Genomic DNA, 19,531 nt, shown 5'->3' with positions numbered 1-19,531 from the left:
AATATACACAAAAAATTTCATAAAAATCGGTCAAGCCGTTTCGGAGGAGTGACACAAGAATTTTATATAATATTAATTTTATATAATATTAAATGATTAATATTATATCCAGTATAACAAAATAATAGACAAGATTGGTGTATAATAGTCATAGTCAGGTGACAACAGCTATCAAAGTGAACCATCATAAATAACTTACCTACTCTAGTACTGACATGTTTATCACCCTTCGTAATTTTGGCATTTACTTTTTTGAAGTCAGAGTGGCTAATATTCACGTGGAAAAGTTTTTATAGCTCTGACTGAGATAGAGCGGGCGTGGAGTATGATAACCTCTGAACTAATATTTTTGTTAGCACCAAAAAATATTTGTTTAATACATGAAGTAATATAACGAACGTTCATTGCTATAAAATGTCGGTGTGAAATTAATTGCTTCTAGTAATACAATAATTTATTCATACATGACTGTGTCTTCGGTGTAATCAGAGGTTATCTTCGGAATATTTTGTAATCTTCGTATATCAGTCGTGTTCTTGTCGAAGCAAAAAAACAAATAAAATGGCAAAATAGACTGACATTGGATTCTGATCAGATCAGATTGAGTCTATAGCGACATATTAATAAATTGTACTCCTATTAAGCAACATTTTTTTAATAATTTCACACCGATGTTACACTAAAAAAATATATATCAGTGACGTTTATATCTTTAGTGGGACGTGTAAAGTCAATTAATTAGCGATTGAATCAACGATTCTTTTAAAAATGCTCAAAATCAAAAAATGTGCCTTACCTAGGTTTTATTTTTAGCTTTCAGTAACATCTATCACACTAAACTGTCATTAATTTTTCTGAAAATTACAAAAGCGTCTTTTTTTCCACTTCCATTTCCTTGTGTGCTGCTTGATCTCTCCGATGTTAGAAATCAGATTTAAATGATCATATGACAGCATTGAAGGGTTTTGTTTATATATACATTTTTAACATGAAAATACCTCATAAAAGTTAACCTCTCTTTTTTCATTTAAAAGCGACAGTTACATAAGTCCCGCGTGAACCTGTTTTACGGAATTTTAAAAGATCTTTGCTGTTATGCTAATGTGATAAAACTATTTGTTATGAAGCATAAAAGACACCAAAAACATATTTTATTTGCCGTTCAACAATGTTACTGCTACATTGGGGCACCAGGTACTCATCACAGTTTTAATAATTTTTATCACAGTCGTAAATCTATACAGGGCATGGATTTCAAAAATCCCATTCCGCTGAAATCATGTCTCATTATGACAGTTCTTAATTGTTATTAATGTCATTTGTAACCTGTCATTTAAGGTCATCTCTTTTATTGTTCTAACGTTTGCCAAGTGTGAATTACAATAATTCTCGTCGATCCAAGCTCAAAACAGTCGTTTTCAAAACTCTTGATGCTTGGGTAGGTACAAGAATTTTATTTTTGTGCGAATGTCGTGAAAATGGTTTATTCCGTTGAACAATAGCACTTTCGTAAACGGAGAGTGTGTGTGCTGTAACCGCTTGTAAGGAAGAATACCATTATTTGCAAATTCAAAAAACATCGTTAGAGGCTCACTTTAGAGATGTTGTGGCCGCACAATAACACGTAAGCAGAGAAAGATAAGTGGCCTCGTGGTCCAGTGGTAAAGATACTTGCCCGGAAAGCATAGAGACGTGGGTTCGACTCCCACCGAGGCACAACATTTTTCTCTGCTTACCTACAATGTAATCAACACAATTGTTCGAACTGACAGTGTTAAGGAAGGGAAATCTCCTGGAAGACCTTCAGTATCTGAGGAAGTTGTTGATGATTTGAGACGATTCGAGCAGAATTCGCAAACATCTGTTGCAACATGAAATTGAACAATGGGTCCAAAACATTGACGAAAGGATGATATAGAACATTTTTGAAATTAAAAAGAAAGTGAACATGTGCCTCGAACAAAATGGTGAACATTTTCAACATTTACTCTGTGAAGTTTAACCACAATAGATTTGTTTCTTTTTATTGTAATAGATTAGTTTTATTTTTTAATAAGATATGAAGCCTCTAGGCTACCAGTTATACAGATGCGTGTAGTATTTGTTGTGAGTTCTCAAGCATTTAGTAAAGTCCACATAAAGTGATAGGCGGTACGCTTCGAGGACCCACTTCGACCCTGTAATCATTTACGGAAACCCTATACTTGTAAAAGCATAACTTACACTATATAGAATCTATATTTATAGAAAGAAAAAGATGAGAATTCCTGAGTTCTTTATGCATATTATTTACACAATATACAGCGTGTTATTGAAAGATACGTACAAAATAAAATCGGCAATTGGTCTCGAAGTATGGGGGCTAAAAGTAAAAAAAAGTTCAGGTAAAAGTATTCTCCTTTTAGAGATAAACATTATTAAAATTTATGTCCAAATTCGTTGTACGCCTCTGATAAAAAGAACATCTTTCGTTTCTATAGCAACATTTAGTCTTGACAAAAGTTTTATTGTTACAGTTGCTAGGATTTATTAAAATAAATTAATTTTACCTATTTATTCTTCAGTAGCGTCTAAAAAGGTTGGATAAGAGTTAATTTTCCCCTTATAATTTTGATAACAGAAACTAAGTTTTTCAGACTTCTTAGACTTCGCGAAGAAATGTCACTTTTGTTGTACGTACCTTTCAATAACACCCTGTACATATACCTGATGACCTCCGTTTTTTTTATTTTAGAGATAAAATATTTGTAATTGTTTTCTAGTCCTATAACAGATTATTTAGTAGATGTATTCCATCAACTGAGTGGGATAAGAATTATCTAAAATATTGTTATCAACTGACATTGATTGTAAATACTATAATTTACTGCTTCGATGCGATGTAAGTATAAAAATATGTTTCACATACCTAATGGTTAAGTAGTATGTTCCGAACCATATGATGTAAAACAGGTCGTCGGTTTCAGAAACATTGCGATTTTTTAAAGATGCGGAGTAATTTATAATAAACACTGGGCGGAAAAATATCTTACGGATGCAATTCCCCAGTTGAAGCAAGGTGTGTTTTACGGCGAGTAGCGGGGACGCTTTGATCTGCTCCACAAGGTCGTAGCCAGTGCGTCGCTTGGAGTGTTTACAGCTTGTTAAAAAACTACTTCTATATTACTATATTACTTCAAATAAAAATACTCGATGCCCTTTTTAATTTTTCAAACACATGACCACAGATTTGTGATCTTGAAATGTTATATTATGTTGATATAGTCCAAAAGAAAAATATATTTGTAATCAAACTATCGCCGCGACAGCACTGGATCGAGCGTATGAAACACAATTCCGCGCGTTGATAATAAACCAACTTTAATATTTCACTTATATGTTGAAGAAATTATAGAATTTCATGATATAAATTTATTTCTAGTATATTTTATTCTTATAGAGCATATTAGATTGCATTCTGAGGACACATCATTTTTATGACAAACTGAAATATCCACACAATGCCAAGAAATCATAAAATTAAAGTTTAGTCAAATTAATTTTATGATAATATTTGGCTTAGTATAACAGTTTAGCTTATAACAAAAAATGGTTTGGTTGTAAATTTTGTGAAAATGTTCGCCAAATAAAAATAATAGCAACAGTTAGTATCCACGATTTTTTGAGCGAATAGTTTTGTTTTCGCTCGTCTGTTATATTTTTAATAATAATCAAAGTAATATAGGCAACAGACCTTTGTTAGCGGAATCAGGGTTGATAAATACCGCCCCGGTTCAAACGAATCCGTGTTGGGTCGAGAATGGGAGCATGTATAGTAGCTGTCGCAATAAGCTGAACGCCTCAAGCGCTCAATAAACCCCTAGTCACAGCTTATAGATGCCATAAATTTGGGCCGAATGCCGAGTACCATTCTGTTAGTACTTAAATAAGAGATGTGCTGTGCCCAAACAATGGAGAGTAATAAAAATTACAACCATCCTAATCACTTCAATGAGTGGCAGCACGACCTCGCCCCAGGCAGCATTCGGTCTATTTTGACGGCCACAATACACACGGGCAAATGGAACTTGCTGAATCAGCAAGGAAAAATTTACACCGGCGCTCCTAAAAGGTAGAATGGGTCATTTTTTATAAATTTTACTTCAATGAAAATTATATAAAATTTGAATCCGGATGCAGGCGTTCTGGTGTGCCAGGGCTCCCAGCCCTTATGGAAAATTTCCGATTTGCACAGGATTCGGATGATTTGTGTGTGGTTTTCAGTCAAGTGATATATAGTGAACCAAGAACTATAAGGTTATATGGCCATCATAAAAGTAGTTGACCGCAAATAAATACCCCCTTTGTGTGGTTCGCACTAAGCTTACCGGTTGGCAATAAATCATCTTCTAAACATTTCTTGCTCATATTTAACAGGGCCGGCTTTCAAAGCGAGTGGTCATTTCGAAACCCTCAGCGGCTGCAGGTAGTAAAGAAATAGTGGAGTGGTGGATTTTCATATTTAGCGAAAGCCGCCCCTGAACGAAACCAGAAGAGCCGGTCGAGCTGCAGTGGACACGTTATTTACGACCCTAAAACCTTTTCTATTGTAAACAACTTAACTTCTACACAATGGGATGATTTTATGATGGCCATATAACCTTATAACTCTTGGTTCACTATATATTCAAATTCAATCCTTGTTGGTGTTTTAAACACGTATTTTAGAACGTGAAAACTATACCCAATCGTGTTCTTTTCGTAAATTAGGCGAAATATAGTTCAGAACTCCAACCTCGAAAAGTCATTACTCATTAACAATAAGTGTAAAAGAAGAGACAATAATAACAACAAAGCAAACAAAAGATGGATAACATGAAACCGATAACGGCGGATAGTTGCGTAAAAACGAGCATGCAACCATTAAATTATGAATACAATCGCTAGTCCTTCATATCTTTTCAAATAAAGAAAAAAAAATGGTTGAAACAACAGAACTTTCCTCCCCCCGGAAGTACAGTATAACAAATCGCGATTCTTTGAAAAATTATTAGCGAGTTTTTTGTGATAATCTCTATAAGAAAAATGGTCGAAGGTTATTTCGATAATTTCCCTCACCCCTGAAGTATAAACTAACAAATACACGTTGTTCGAACAATTATAAAATTAGATTTTGTTCATTTTTACTTCCCGAGCGTAAGCTAAGAAAGTAAAAATATAGTGTTACGATGATCGGTAATTAAAATCGACGTGGGAAAAACTCAATAATTTATTCTTCAGTAATACAAATTTATACGACTTATATACAGCGAATAATTCTGACTCAACTTAAATAGATGTCACCTCCGTAAGAAACGTATGGGTTTAAACCCATACGTTTCTTTCTAGACAAGTCGTGATCGAGGTTTTTCTAAAGTACCCATTACGACTTCCGCTTCCAAGGTTTTCTATAGATGAACGCCGCCCGGTTACCATCGCCCATGATGAGTCATCCATCACCGCCATACTAGAAAGCCCTCGAGAAAACCCCTAGGCATCGTACCGGGGCGGCGTATTGGTTTATTTCGTAAAAATAGTACAAAGTAGTACAGTAATCGAGTCTATCGGGCGACTGGCTACTTTCACGTTTTATCGTCGTTTCATGACCCCTAGATTATAAAAAAGTGGGTCTCCCGTTTCAGTATGTTGTTTGTCTATCTGTCTGTCTGTCTGCTTATCGTCTGTCTGTCCGTCTAAAATGTGCAAAATTTGATGAATCGTGATTTATATTATTTAGAATTGTTTATGCAGGTGAGTCAAAAGCACTAATGAATGAGTCGATTTATGTTATTGAGGAACAGCTCAGTTTATTTTTCCGAAAATTTGGAAATACAATACTATTATTATTAGTATTACACTGCATCTATCCAAATTGCCATAAGTGTTTTTGAGAAAATGTTGATTACGTTATCAGCATCACAAAATGTTGTAAAACTCAATTGGAAAATACCCGTTGCACGCTTCTTTACATTTACTTTAACATTACATAATATCTTTATTTTAACGTATAGGGGTTTTCTCCAAAAACTAAAATTCCTAAAATCAAATCTTATAACTTCTCGAAAAAGCTCTGTTTTATCGAACTTCTGGGGCGAGGCAAGTTCTGCCGAAATAACCTTCAACCTATTTATATTTTGCAATCTCTATGTGAGTATTACTATCCAACAAATATTTTGACAGAATAAGGTGAATTGTTAAATTCGATAGCTAAAATTTATTTTTTTACGATACTCCGTGTAGATAAATATACTTAAATCGGAGTGCACACTTAAAGTAAAATTTCGTCTGTAGTGTTTTGAAATTGCGCCATCAATTTTTTGAAAGAGATAAATACATATTGTAAGGTTGTTTTTTAACATTTGCCCAATAACGTTAAACTTTACATAAAGTTGTAAATTATTTAGATACGTAAGTTATCTTTGAAGTAAAACAACCTACACATGGCAACCAGCAAATGGAAACTAAAAAAATTCATTTTCGTGTTCTACGAAATGTGAAAACTAAGAAAATACGAAACTCGATCTTAATTGTCAAGGACCAAAGCTTTAAATTTAGACATAAATTTGTCGGACAAGATACATATCATCAAACGATTAAAATGTGAAGTCTTTGACTTAATTTTCGGAAGCTTAAAATATGTTTCCATTTGCAAGTCTTCTGCCTTAAGCACCAAGAATACATCGGTCATGTTTTCAAGTTTCTTACCAAATTAATTTTGACTTGTGTTCATAACAAATTTTAATAAAATTATAATTCCAATGTCAGTTAAAAAATTTCAGTGCATTTTAGCCTAAAATTTAATTTACTGAATTCATAAGTAAGTATATCTCCAGATTTCATCTTGTTGCATTATACGGAAGTTTGAAATTAATTTTAAAAGTATATTTTAACACGGCAAAGTTCCAATAAAACAAAATATTTGTTGAGCCAAGATGAAAAATTTATAGCCTAGTTTGTTATTAATAGAAGAAACTGCATAGAGAATGCGGAAAAAACCTGAATTTATTAAAGTTGGAAATTTTCAAAACAGTGTTATGTAAATTAAATAACTGTAACCTAAAAGTCATAATGTCCATAAGGATGATTAACTGTATTTCTTCAGTAAAAGGCTGTTATGGCCGATGGTAATAGCAACAGTTAACAGCCGAAGAATATAGTGATTTTTTTAATGCTAGCCATAGGGATTTGCTTGTTAAAAACTTTGAATCGTGTAAGTTTTCTGTAGGGATTTTCAAGTGAAATTTGGCAAAATATTAGACTACTTAGTACATATTTTATAAATCAATTTCAGTTTATTTTATCGTACAGATTAAAATAATTACAATAATAGTTAATTATTTAAATTCAGCACAAATTCATAGTTGTAACGTTATGAGGTTATATAAGTTATAACACTTCGTCATGGCCTCGTAGACAAGAAACACGTAACGAATTTAGTGTATTTTTTACTTCTCTAACGTAATCTAAGTTTTATTATATTAATTTCGTAATTAGTTTGTTTTGTACGATGAACTGAAACTGATTTACAAAATACCAGTCAAATATTCTGCCAAGTTTCACTCGAAAATGCTGGACAGTTTATTAACACGATTCGAAGTTTTTAGTATGTAAATCCCTATGGCTAGCTGGCAGCTCTAAACACTAAACTTTGACCACAACTAACCTTGCCACCACAGACTTGCCACAGTCGAGATGGCTGGGACGGGGTTTGTTGAGATGCACCGTAATGCAAATTTTACTACTATCTGTATTACTCAAGACAGAGGTCGGGGTACAGTTACCGTATTCGAGATACACCCACATAAATTTTTATGGGACCAATCACTCAAAAATCGGTGCTCCTGAAACCGCAACCATAAATTATGAAAAGGGCTTGACAAGTCATTTTTTACAGAGCCGTATTCGGGTTGAGTTGAAAGTTTTACCTGCTTTCGGTAATGTTATAGATATAATATTAGAAAATATAATAATCGTCCAGAAAGTTCTCCCGCTGTAGTAAATCTCATTAGACAACAATCAGAAGTCATATCTTCTGAAAAATGGCAGAATTGTATTCGGCATGTTATAAAAGTTGAATCAACATTTGTAAATACACGGCCTAACGAAATTATAATTTCAATAAATAACGACTCATCTGAGTCTGAAAGTGACTTATAATCTTATAAATATTATTTAACTACAGTAAAACCTGTCTATGCCGGAATCGCGCGGGTCCAAAATTTGTATCCGTCTTAAACAGGGTTCCGGCTTTTACAGGAAACCCGGCTATGACGGAAAGTCAACCTCTATAAAACGGAAATCAATTTTTATTAAATTGAATACATAGGTACATATAAAAGAATTATTTGCAATAGTTGTTTTTGTTATTTGCTTTTTCGGCCATTGAGATATATTTTCCATGCTTGTTCTCAACTGCAAAAGGTTGGCTAGACGCTCACCGCTTTGCCATTATTCTCTAATTTATTTTAGGAATATGTTTTATAATTTGACACACTTACGTTTTTTGCAACCGAACTTTTGCAATTTCTTTCTCAAATTTTGCTGCAATTGTACATTAATTAAATCCATTTTGCTGTTATTGTTGGTCGTTTTTTGGGCCATTGCGAACACACATATAACCACGAGAGACACCAATTAAATGAGAATTGAGAACAGTGATTTCCTGTTGACAAAAAATGCACCTGCAGGTCCACGAATTGAATTGCATATTTTTCGTAGAAATCATCAATTTTGTTCTCGCTTCCGTTTTATGCAGAGTTGGGTGCATGTATTTTGACACGTTGGGACTTACAAATATTTTCCGTTTCCGCGTTATGCAGTTTCCGGCTTATACGGACCAAAATACATTATATTAGGTATTTGAAAAAACGGGACTGCGGAAAATTTCCGCGATGAGCAGTTTTCCGCCTTCTACAGAGTCCGGCATAGACAGGTTTCACTGTAATATAATTTGTCTATTATTTCAACTTATACCTTATATATACAGAGTACGGCCCTGAAAAATTCTGCCGGAACGTGCCGATTTCTGGTCGCAGAGGGTGTTAAAAGCAATAAATTACTGTTGCCATTGTGCAGGGATTTCACTCATTATCTGTCATAAAGTTTTATGTGGGTGTATCTCGAATGAAATTTGTATAAGTAGACAAGTTTACAACAGTGGGTGGTTACCCTCTCATAAAAATTAGTGTAAGGCAATAGATGCCTGAGGTAGAGTCCGCACAAGAGTTCTGGTCAAAGTATATGTCTGACATAATGGGAGGAACCGCTGTACAGTCATTATCACATAAATCCCGTACAACCTCACTTTTATGTTGTGTCAAAAGCAATACAAAATCAATAGCATGGATGCATATTCAGATTGTCATCTGTATGAGATTTATGTATAATTGTACAATGGTAAGGATTAATTTATTGTTTTTATCAGTAGAGTAGAATCGTCCAGGGTCGTATACCCAGTAAAAGAACAAATTTGTAAAGTTCCTACATTATAACAGTACCTAGTAAAATTTTACAACCACTACTGTGCGGGATTGTGGGACAATGCAGGGGCCTAATGACGCCAATAAAAGGGGCGCTCCTTTTATTAGCGTGGTTGTAATTTTTATTACCCTCCACTGTTTGGGCACAGCATATCTCTTCTTTAAGTACTAACGAATGGTACGCGGCATTCGGCCCAAATTTATGGCATCTATAAGCTGTGGTTAGGGGTTTATTAAGCGCTTGAGGCGTTCAGCTTATTGTGACGGCTACCTTACTATATTTCTGGTCAAATAATACCAGCAGGATGGGGCTTTACACATTATCGGCGAACAGTGGGTGAATATTTAAATCAAAGATTTGAAGATCGCTGGATAGGAAGAGGTTCAGAAAATCCAGGCCCCCCAAGAGGCCCACATGTTTCATCACTAGACTTCTTGTTATGCGACACTCTGAGGGAACGGTTTTATAAAACCCAGATCCTTGGTGTGGAACATTTGGAACCAAAAATTCTGAAGGATGCCGCCTTGCTACCTGAATTTTTAATGAAAATGAATAAATCTTTTTGAGCAAGAATGCAAGCCTGCCAACAAGATAAAGGACGGCATTTTGAGCATTTGTTGCATTCATATTGTTAAATTGTTTGTTTGGTTTTTGAATAATAAATTTTAGAATTCACATATTTTGTTTTTTAGATTATTTAATAATCTCTTTGATTTAACCTATAACAACCTAAAAATGTCTTGAACTGACATTTTTTACAAAACTGATAGGATACAAAGGCTGATTATCTTTTATGCGTAATTTGTCAAGACCAATGATGCCTCTGAAAATATGATTATTGTGTGTTACATTTTTAATTTTGTTAGGCTCGGCGTTACCAGTGACACACCGTCCATAAAATTCACTACTTCAGTAACAGAAAAAAAAAAAATCACCACGGTTGAATTTGTAAGTGCGAACACAAAAGTTGTGAGAAATAGGTACGTCTTGAGACCTAATCTTCAGAAAAGTGTATAATTAATTTATAGTTAAATTTAAAAAACTAAATTCGACCTACATTTACGAAAATTGGGAATTATATTAAAAAATCCTATGGATTTCTCGGAGACACGACCTTCAATCATTAACATCAAGAAGATTAAATACTTAGTTCTAGAAATAAAATTGAAAGCGGTTAAGTCAAATCCGATGACGTTGTATGTTGCTAAACAAAATAGAAATAAATATTTAGCTTACCACAAAACAGGACACTGCCATATTGTTGATGATAACGATAACAATAACATTAAATAAGATAAATCAAGGCCTCTGCGACAATATCTAAGTACGTTTTATTTAGTCAATAAATTATTTGAAGGAAAAGCTGGAAAGTGTGAAAATTTTTATTACTGACAGAACACGCTACATGTACATTAGGTATATCAAGTTATGCCCTTAAATTAAACAACTTTTGTTAGTTTAAATATGTACGAATCGTTGTGACGGCAGCAGAAATGTCAAAACTAGTTGTTAGGTATCTTAACAAACATACAAAATTCCTGTGTTATTTTCTCCCAATGAATAAACCGAAAAGTTTGTTCTTGCAAATACAGTTTACATTTTAGAACCACTTCAGTACTTAATCACTCTTTTACCAACAGGCAGATTTTGCCCGTTCTGACAGTTGAGGCGTACTTATGATGTTTGATGTTTTCAGGCTTTGAATGCACATGAAAAAATAGAACTACTAGAAATTATGGATTAGTTATCATAACACCAGTTATAACCATACTAAAAAAACCAAAGCGTGCACGTACCGATTTTATATGTTACGTTTATATTAGTAATCTATAACTTTTCATGTAATGTCAAATTCAGCTCATTGCACTGGAAGATTGTGATTCGTGAAATTTACTTAAATTATGAAAAGACTTGTACTTTAAACCGTAATAAGGAAGTTTAGAAAATCTCCTGATTTTTATACCAAATTTATTTTAGATACCCAGTAATTTTAAAAGACACGATAGCTTTATTACTGGTGTGTGTAAAATTTTTGTAACAGGGTGACAAATTTTGGAACATATTACGAGCAGGGCATACTTCATATCTGTTAGGGTTTTTAGATTTACAACACAAATTTTGAACAATAAAATTAGCTTAGATTAGCATTTTGCAATTTTGTGCGGGAACAGCTGTTAAATGATCCTAATTTTATCAGGAACATTGTATTTAGTAATAGGGCCAAATTTTCCCACAATGGCAGTGTAAATTAACACAATTCACATTATTACGCACAAGAAAATCCACTCCTGGATTCATGAAACTCATTTTCAGAGAATTATTTCCATCAACTTTATTTTAAATGTAATGCATAGCCATATGCGTGACAGTGACACTTTGTTTTACGTTTTCAAAACCACAGATTTCGTGGATTTTTTGATATATTTCCTGAGACGCCCAGACAGAAACGAACTATTTCGCGCCATACCAATGGCAGATTTGAACCACACATTATTAAATCTATCCAATAGCGAACAAATCCCCATACCCCACATTCCACAAACTAAATAACGTAGTATGTGGAGTGAATCAAAAACAACAGCTTGGAAAATTTGTCAAAGATCTAGACGAAACATACATCCATAAGAAAATTAATTTTGCTGAAAAAATTAAATTTCTATGCCTAAAGAGATAGGTTTTTGTTTGCTATTGAAGAACAAGTAATTAATACTAAGAATTACAGAAAATATATAATTAAAGATCCAAATATAAGAAACCATTCTTGTTGATTTTGTAAAGAAAAACCCGAAATCAATCAGCACATAACTTCATGTTCTAGCATCCTAGCATAAACTTACTATAAAGCTAGACACGACATCGCAGCCAGAATCATTCACAAAGACTTAGCAAGGAGATTTGAATTTGATCCAAGATACACTAACTTATATTCCATCTTCGTTCCTTGAAAACACCGAATACAAACTATATAGGGATCGCACAACACTTACAGACAGTAACATTACAACCAACATACTAGATATCATACTTATAACCAACGGGCGGAATAATACCTCAGACGCTCGTACCAGTGCTGCCGCGTCGATACTTTGATTACAAATATATTTTTCTTTTGGACTATATCAACATAATATAACATTTCAAGATCACAAATCTGTAGTCCTGTGGTTGAAAAATTAATAAGGGCACCGAGTATTATTATTTGAAGTAATATAGTAATACAGAAGTAGTTTTTTTACTAGCTGTAAACACTCCTAGAGACGCACTGGCTACGACCTTGTGGCCCAGATCAAAGAGTCCCCGCTATTCGCCGTAAAAGACACCTTACTTCAACTGGGGAATTGCAGCCGCAATATAAATTTCCGCGCACTGTATAACGAAACACTTTCATGAAGCCATTCTCATTGACATTGTTGTTCCTAACACGCACAACATAATACAAACATACAACACGAAAAATTAGACGAAATTGTATGCTGTAGTTCTAGGATCTCAAAGTTATTATTAATCTAATCAATGCATATTACTGGTTTTATTACCCGTAATGATAAAAGTTTTGCCTGAATGTCGGTCATTTTCGGGTCAGTAGTGGATCTTAAATCTGAGATCTTTTCTACACAGTGTCAGTATTTCTTCACTGCGTTTCTCATTAGGCCTTTCTATGAACAGCATTGAGTGATGCAGGTTTAAGATCCGCCATTCTTGAAGATTCTTGAGTGTTTTCTTTCTTTTTTTTTAAATCTATCTATTCCCAAAGAAATGCACATTTTACATATCTCAGAAAACATAATTAATGGACTAAAATAAAAGCAACTACACGGAAAATTCTTCAAAGACTTAAAAAAAAGATCATGTTAACAAGAAAATGTCATTAATTTGGCTGAAACTGTTCACTTTATAGGCAGAAATAAAAGCTTTTTCTGCGATTCAGGAACAAAGTAAGGGAAAACTGGAAGCGATTCAAAACATTGCAACTGATATTGTGTTTGCATAATATTTGGAGCCTTATTAAGTATTACAGCCAACAGATCAGACATCGCAAAGTGTTTAATTACACCGAAGGCTAGACAACCCGCTGGAAAGCTGTAGACTGTAGTTTCGATCTTGTTGGATCTCATCAGTACAGGACATTCCATCGAGTTATCTATCATTCATTGTGTTACATTTCACTAACAGACCAGACCAGGTTAGTATAAAGTCCCGGAACGGTGGAATAACTTTGTAATTTGAAAAGTTTTTTTTCTGAAATTTGCTCTGGATATAAATACCGGGTGTCTGGAAAATGGCGGATTAACAGTACGTTATATACGGGGGTTTCGGGAGTCCCAAAAAAATAATAAAAAAATTCTTTATAACGTAGATTACGAAAAAAACGTGATTTTATAAAAGTAAAATTGGCAACACTGTACACACCTAATGCGTGAATACCTCCGGCTTACTTTCTGGTTTCTTAGTAACGATGGTGACTGAAGTACACCTTCGCTTTATATCAGGCAAATATTGTTGTCAAATGGAATTTTATCAAATTATTACAAAATCAACACATCCATATCTTTGTGCATTCTAACTGAAATGGTAATTAAACATGGTCATGGGGGAGAAAAATATTAACTAAAAGTTTTACTACTAGATATTCTGATAATGAATGAGTTGTTTAGTTGTTAAACGTAGCAAAAGAACCAATTTTAAAATCATTATAACTTCACCAAAAAATGCGAAGGATTTTTTTTACTATTTTTCCCAGACTCACCAGTTGATTGTTAAGAGCGTAGCGGAGAGTTAATCCGCCATTTTCCAGACACCCGGTATAGTTAAACATGGTGACTTGATTACAACATTTTTCCTTTTTTTTAATTGAACACCCAGATTTTTTTGATACTTTCTGAACCAGAATAAAAAACTACTTTCAGAAATTATCAACATGTTTATTTTTACTGATTCTGAGGCAAAAGCAATACTTGTCGAAAGTTAGGGAGTTAGAAGTGGATAACGTTGGAAGACTATATGGAAACTTTGGTAGGAAATACAGTAAAAATTATAAGGAAACGAAAATTAAAAATTTCACAATTTCTTAATAAATAAAAAAATCAAAAAGCTGTCAGTTGAAAGCCATATTATAAATTGGAATACTTTTACTAGTCTATTACTTAGTAGTAGGTCATTTAAATACTTCATTCTCCAGACTATTAAGATTTATTTCCTTGTTAATGACGAAACACATTGTGTGTTAAAAATTAATCATGAAATTTGTCTTTATTACCAGTTACTATTTTTCATTTAGGAAATCGTAGTGCAAGTAGATTTAGAATAATGACTACTAATTTACGGTTTCAATTTTGTATTGCGATTTTACTATTTGGAAGAAAAAGTTTTAAATTTTTGATGTGTGTTTGCGTTACAATATTTTTTTTTACACTTCTGAAATTATTATTATCAAAGATGATAATGCTGACATTCTTAACGCCTGTAACGGTGAAAGAAGTAACTTACGATGTTGTTTAAATGCAGTATTGTCTTATCAAATGTTTAACCTATATTTAAAATAAAAATATATGCAATACAAATTTTGATTAACGATAACCTTAAAATGTTTGCAAGATTTCAGCGCATGCGGTTCTGCAATTTACAAGGTAAATTCTAAAATGATCAATTCTGGATTCCAAAACTATAGTTGTAGAAGTATGTTATGTTGTAGAATTTAAATAACATGTAAAATTTGGTTAGATTTTTACCATCTAAAAGATATTTCTAAAATATCTACATACTTACTTATAAAATTTTACGGCAATCAGTCTAGAAATTATCTATGTAATAAAAGCACCACCAAACGACAGACATCTAGAAACGTGAAGCCTATTTTTTCATATTCTAATGCTAATGGTCGAGAAAAGATAGGCTTAGCCTTTCGTCGGATGGAGGTTCGGCAAATAACAGCGATCAATGAATAATTTTTAAATAGTGAATCTAACAACATATGAAATGGTTCTAAACAAGTACATAATTAATGAATTAATAATTATCTGCAAAAAAAAAAGATTTTTTTTCTGTATAAGTATGTAAAAATGTCGATTAGAAAAAAGAAAATTGACATTTATAATCATAAATCTAATAAGCTGAGAATTTGTTTCATAGAAGATTATTAATTAACACTCACCAATGCCACTTTTGAAATTTAACCGATCTCGTATCAGTCGTATCTGTCAAGGTTTCCGAGATCACAGTAGTCACTCGATAAAAAATTACCATCCCGTGGTGTTGCGCACACGTGCAAACCGCACTGTTTGTTTCACGCTGTTTTTACGGCTCTAGAACGACAATTTTTTAGTTTACAGCAGCATGTGTTCATCGTGAACCACCTTTTATCGGTTTCTAATTATCGAATTTAGTTCCATAAAAGTTCGGAATAAATAAATTTCATCTACTCCAAATAATTCTGAATTCTTAAAACACTGCTTTGTGAGACAGATTTATTTTCAACTGACAGAATGTATGAATGAAAATATACCCTTTAAGCGCACAGAATACTGATTTCTCACTTGTATGACCGGTGGTACTCGCTTTCGACTGTCATCTCAATCGTACATTGTCATGAAAAATGGGCACTAGGAGTATTCCACAATCTCCATTCCGGCATCGAAACAAAACAGTTTTTTGAAGTTAATTACTTTTTTAATTAAGAAAATCATATTGTTGTTCCCAAAAATTGTTCATTAAATTAAAATTTTATTTTGAAAATATGAATAAGATTACTAATATTTGTTTGTGCGTCAAAATTTTTTGAACACGAGCCTCCAAGCGTTGACGCGACACGTGGTTGTTGTTTATTAATTGGTTGCACATGCACTTTCTTTCACACGTCTTGTTTATTAAGTTCTGTTTCGGTGTTATAATAAGAAATTATTTTACATCTTTGTTGCAATGAAAACGAATGATGTATATGCCGACCAATACCATGTCAATATAGAGCAAAAAACGATCTGCAGTGCATTTGATGTTTTATTTACTTACAATATTTTAATATCCGCCAGTAGTTTTTGCGTTTTTATTTTATTAAACCTAAGTTGGTGAATAAGTAATATCTAATAATTATTGTGAGTATCGTTACTCTTCATTTAAAATTACTGCAAATCTCGAAATCAGTATAATTCTACTACTGTTACTTTTGGAACGGTGCCTGAAAGACTCGAAATAGTTTCACGATAAGTAGTGGGAATGGGAAGTAACAATAATGATCAGAGATATGGTGATGATAAATATTTTAGATATTTTTTATTTGTACATCTGATAAAACCGTTTTTTTTTTTTAAGTAGTTGTTGGAAGAAGAACAGAAACATGCGTCAGAGAAATCGTTTAGTTTTTCAGGTATAATCGTTGAGTTTCATTGTCTAATGTACCTAATATAAAGGTGTTATTTTATTTTTATAAGCTTATTGAAGATACGTACCTCTATTACTAGATTCATTTTCTTTAATTTTTAAGACTGTCAGTAAAGATATTTACTTAATGTGTCGTTCTTTTGGACTGGAATTTAGTTCAGTATTTAAAACAGGGATGACCGGTTATTTGACACCAGTATCAAGAGAGGCGATAATGTACAAACGTCAATGTGTCAAAATGCAATAAACAACTTACTGATAATGTGAATCATAAATGAGCCAAATACTACCATCCATCCCCATCCACCATCTGGTGGTGGTGGTACGTCACTGTCTTCTTCATCCTCTTGTCTTTTCGTTTGATGACCTAGTGACATTCTATAACCAGAACTAAAATAAAAACACTACTTCACCACGTGGATTTAGGCGCACGTCTCGCGTGTGAGATTCTCCTACTCGTCTCGACGTTGCCGGCGCCACTACTAATTTTGTCATGTTTATCATAATAGAAGTAAGTATATCCCCTCCATTTGTTGCTATTTCTAAAATAATAAATTAAAATATTTAATGATTTGGTGTCTTTATTTATATTTACCGATGATATAAAGAACGCACCTAGCGCAACCAAGTAAATAAAGGAGGGTCATTAGTGTTATCAAAGAATTGTGAAACTAGAAGTTAAAATCAAATCAATAAATATTGTTTGTTTGCATTTTGTAACAATATACCTATCGAAAATGTGTCGCCATTACTAAAGTGTAATTTGTTTTCAACTTGAGAAAGACGTTTTAAAATTTTTATCTTGCAACAGCTTTAAAATTGTACAAACGAGTACTGCTGATAAGAACCAGTAAATAGGTTGGTTCCAATTTTGCATATATTTATTATCGATGAAATTAGTTGTTTACAAAAAAGTGATAAGATGCTTGGCAGCAACAAACCACTCATATCAGGAATACATTCATTGTTACTATGTATTTCAGGTTTTGGTAATTTAAATTTTCTTAAGTAAAATTGTGTATTACTTATGTTTTTGTCAAAAGTTGGATGATGTCGTACTGAGTAAATATACATATATTTAGTATTTGATTACATGCAGAAACAACTACATATCTTAATATATATAAATCTCGTGTCACAATGTTTGTCCTCAATGGACTCCTAAACCACTTAACCGATTATAATAAAATTCGCACACCATGTGCAGTTCAATCCAACTTGAGAGATAGGATAGTTTAAATCTCAAATTATAGTCGCAATTTTAATTTATTGCTAATTATTTGTCTGTTATTATTTGACAGTCACAATTATCTGTTAACTCCAAATGATTCTAACAGATGTCGATACCTTTCGACTGGGTTGAGTAAGTAATCAATAGATGGCGCTGCTATGGTAAATCTACGAACGTGTCATATAAGCTACATTTTAACAGCATAATTACGACGCGTTGTTGACGCTATAAAATTAATTAAATTTATTTTGTAGTGAACGAAATATTGTGTTCAACGTACTTCCCCTTCAAATCTCAATCCAGTGAATTTGTATACCAACATCAACATTTTCGTCTTTGTTCGTAAATAATTTCATTGTACTAAAGGGTTATAGTAGTAGAAAGTCAAATAAGGAGATCACCATATTTTTTTACAAATACCATCTGTGTGAAAAAGCATAGTGGACTCCGTGACTGATGTTCTCTTATTGTTCCTCTTAGATTGTTTACTATAATGTAATATAACAAAAACTTTAGCCACAGCAACGCGTGGCCGGGTCAGCTAGTACTGATATAAAAATCGATGCCTATTTTTGTCCTTATATGAGACTTGCATTCCTAAAAGTTATGTTAGTTATAATTAGTTATGAAATTATTTTGCAGTACTTTAATAGTATATTAAAGAACGAGTTTCATAATGCAAATATTGAGGCACGAATCCAAGTTTATAGAACGTGCGGCGAAGCCGCGAGTTATATAAAGGATGAGTGCCTCAATGGCCTTATGAACGAGTTATTTATACTATTTTTTCTACCGGACACGTTTTTTCCCAAAATTTAATTGAAATTTGCATTTTTTTTAATCTGGGGACTTTTGTCGTGGTTGGTGATGAGTTGGTCTGACACTAACCACGAAATATTTGAGGTTCGAATTTTCACAACAACAATTGTAATTCGAATCAATTCGAGTTTTTCTAATTTAAAATTGGTTAAAATGTCTTGCGAAGAAGTTACGCGTCCGGAAACGTGGGAAATTTTAAGTTTAGATTTGCCACTGACATTCACCTGACATTTCTCGTCATTGCTACCAATCTTACCGATCTAAATTACACCAGATCTATTAAAGAACGCCTTTCCGCTATTAACGAACTGCTGTGACGTCATTTGCGTGTGTTAATAGCTCTATTAGAAAACCAAAAAACGTGGGCGGTAGAAAAAAAAATATCATTACATTATCTACAAAAATTTCTTTAATATAAATATCTTCTTGAAAAACATAACATTTGAAGGATTCTTCAGTAACAGTCAACTTATCATAGAAAAAGAACAACAACAAATATCTACCAACGTACCAACTTCACAGTACAGAGGGCATTTTTTCAAACGTTGGTTAATTAATACTTTTAACATCCTAAGGAAATAATTCCACAGCCTAAAAATTACATATCTA

The 19,531-nt window shown here is 33.1% G+C and overlaps 1 protein-coding gene and 1 non-coding gene across 3 annotated transcripts in view; one reads left to right on the top strand and one right to left on the bottom strand.

The window, feature by feature from the left end:
* The window catches only part of LOC135130317 (monocarboxylate transporter 12), a 57,205-nt gene extending 39,662 nt beyond the window's left edge, over positions 1–17,543 (bottom strand). The window contains exons 1-3 of one of the 2 annotated variants that reach the window (XM_064057680.1): positions 17,468–17,543; positions 17,305–17,414; positions 17,129–17,250 (exon numbers count right to left, since the gene is read on the bottom strand). In XM_064057680.1, the coding sequence (XP_063913750.1) occupies positions 17,129–17,249 (121 nt within the window). In that variant the 5' untranslated portion in view covers position 17,250; positions 17,305–17,414; positions 17,468–17,543. Of the gene's footprint in view, positions 1–17,128; positions 17,415–17,467 lie in introns of both variants that reach the window. The other variant, XM_064057681.1, reaches the window with a different exon arrangement.
* Trnas-gga (transfer RNA serine (anticodon GGA)) lies at positions 1,645–1,718 on the top strand. The gene has a single exon. It is a non-coding gene; the product is annotated as a tRNA-Ser (tRNA).
* Positions 17,544–19,531: the final 1,988 nt, after the last annotated feature.

The sequence above is a fragment of the Zophobas morio genome, unplaced genomic scaffold, assembly GCF_036711695.1.
Source record: "Zophobas morio isolate AGI-343-1 ecotype UQ-CSIRO unplaced genomic scaffold, CSIRO_AGI_Zmor_V1 ptg000017l, whole genome shotgun sequence".
Lineage (NCBI taxonomy): Eukaryota > Metazoa > Arthropoda > Insecta > Coleoptera > Tenebrionidae > Zophobas > Zophobas morio.
Note: the sequence above shows the minus strand (reverse complement) of the source record. Positions and strands in the feature narration are given on the sequence as shown.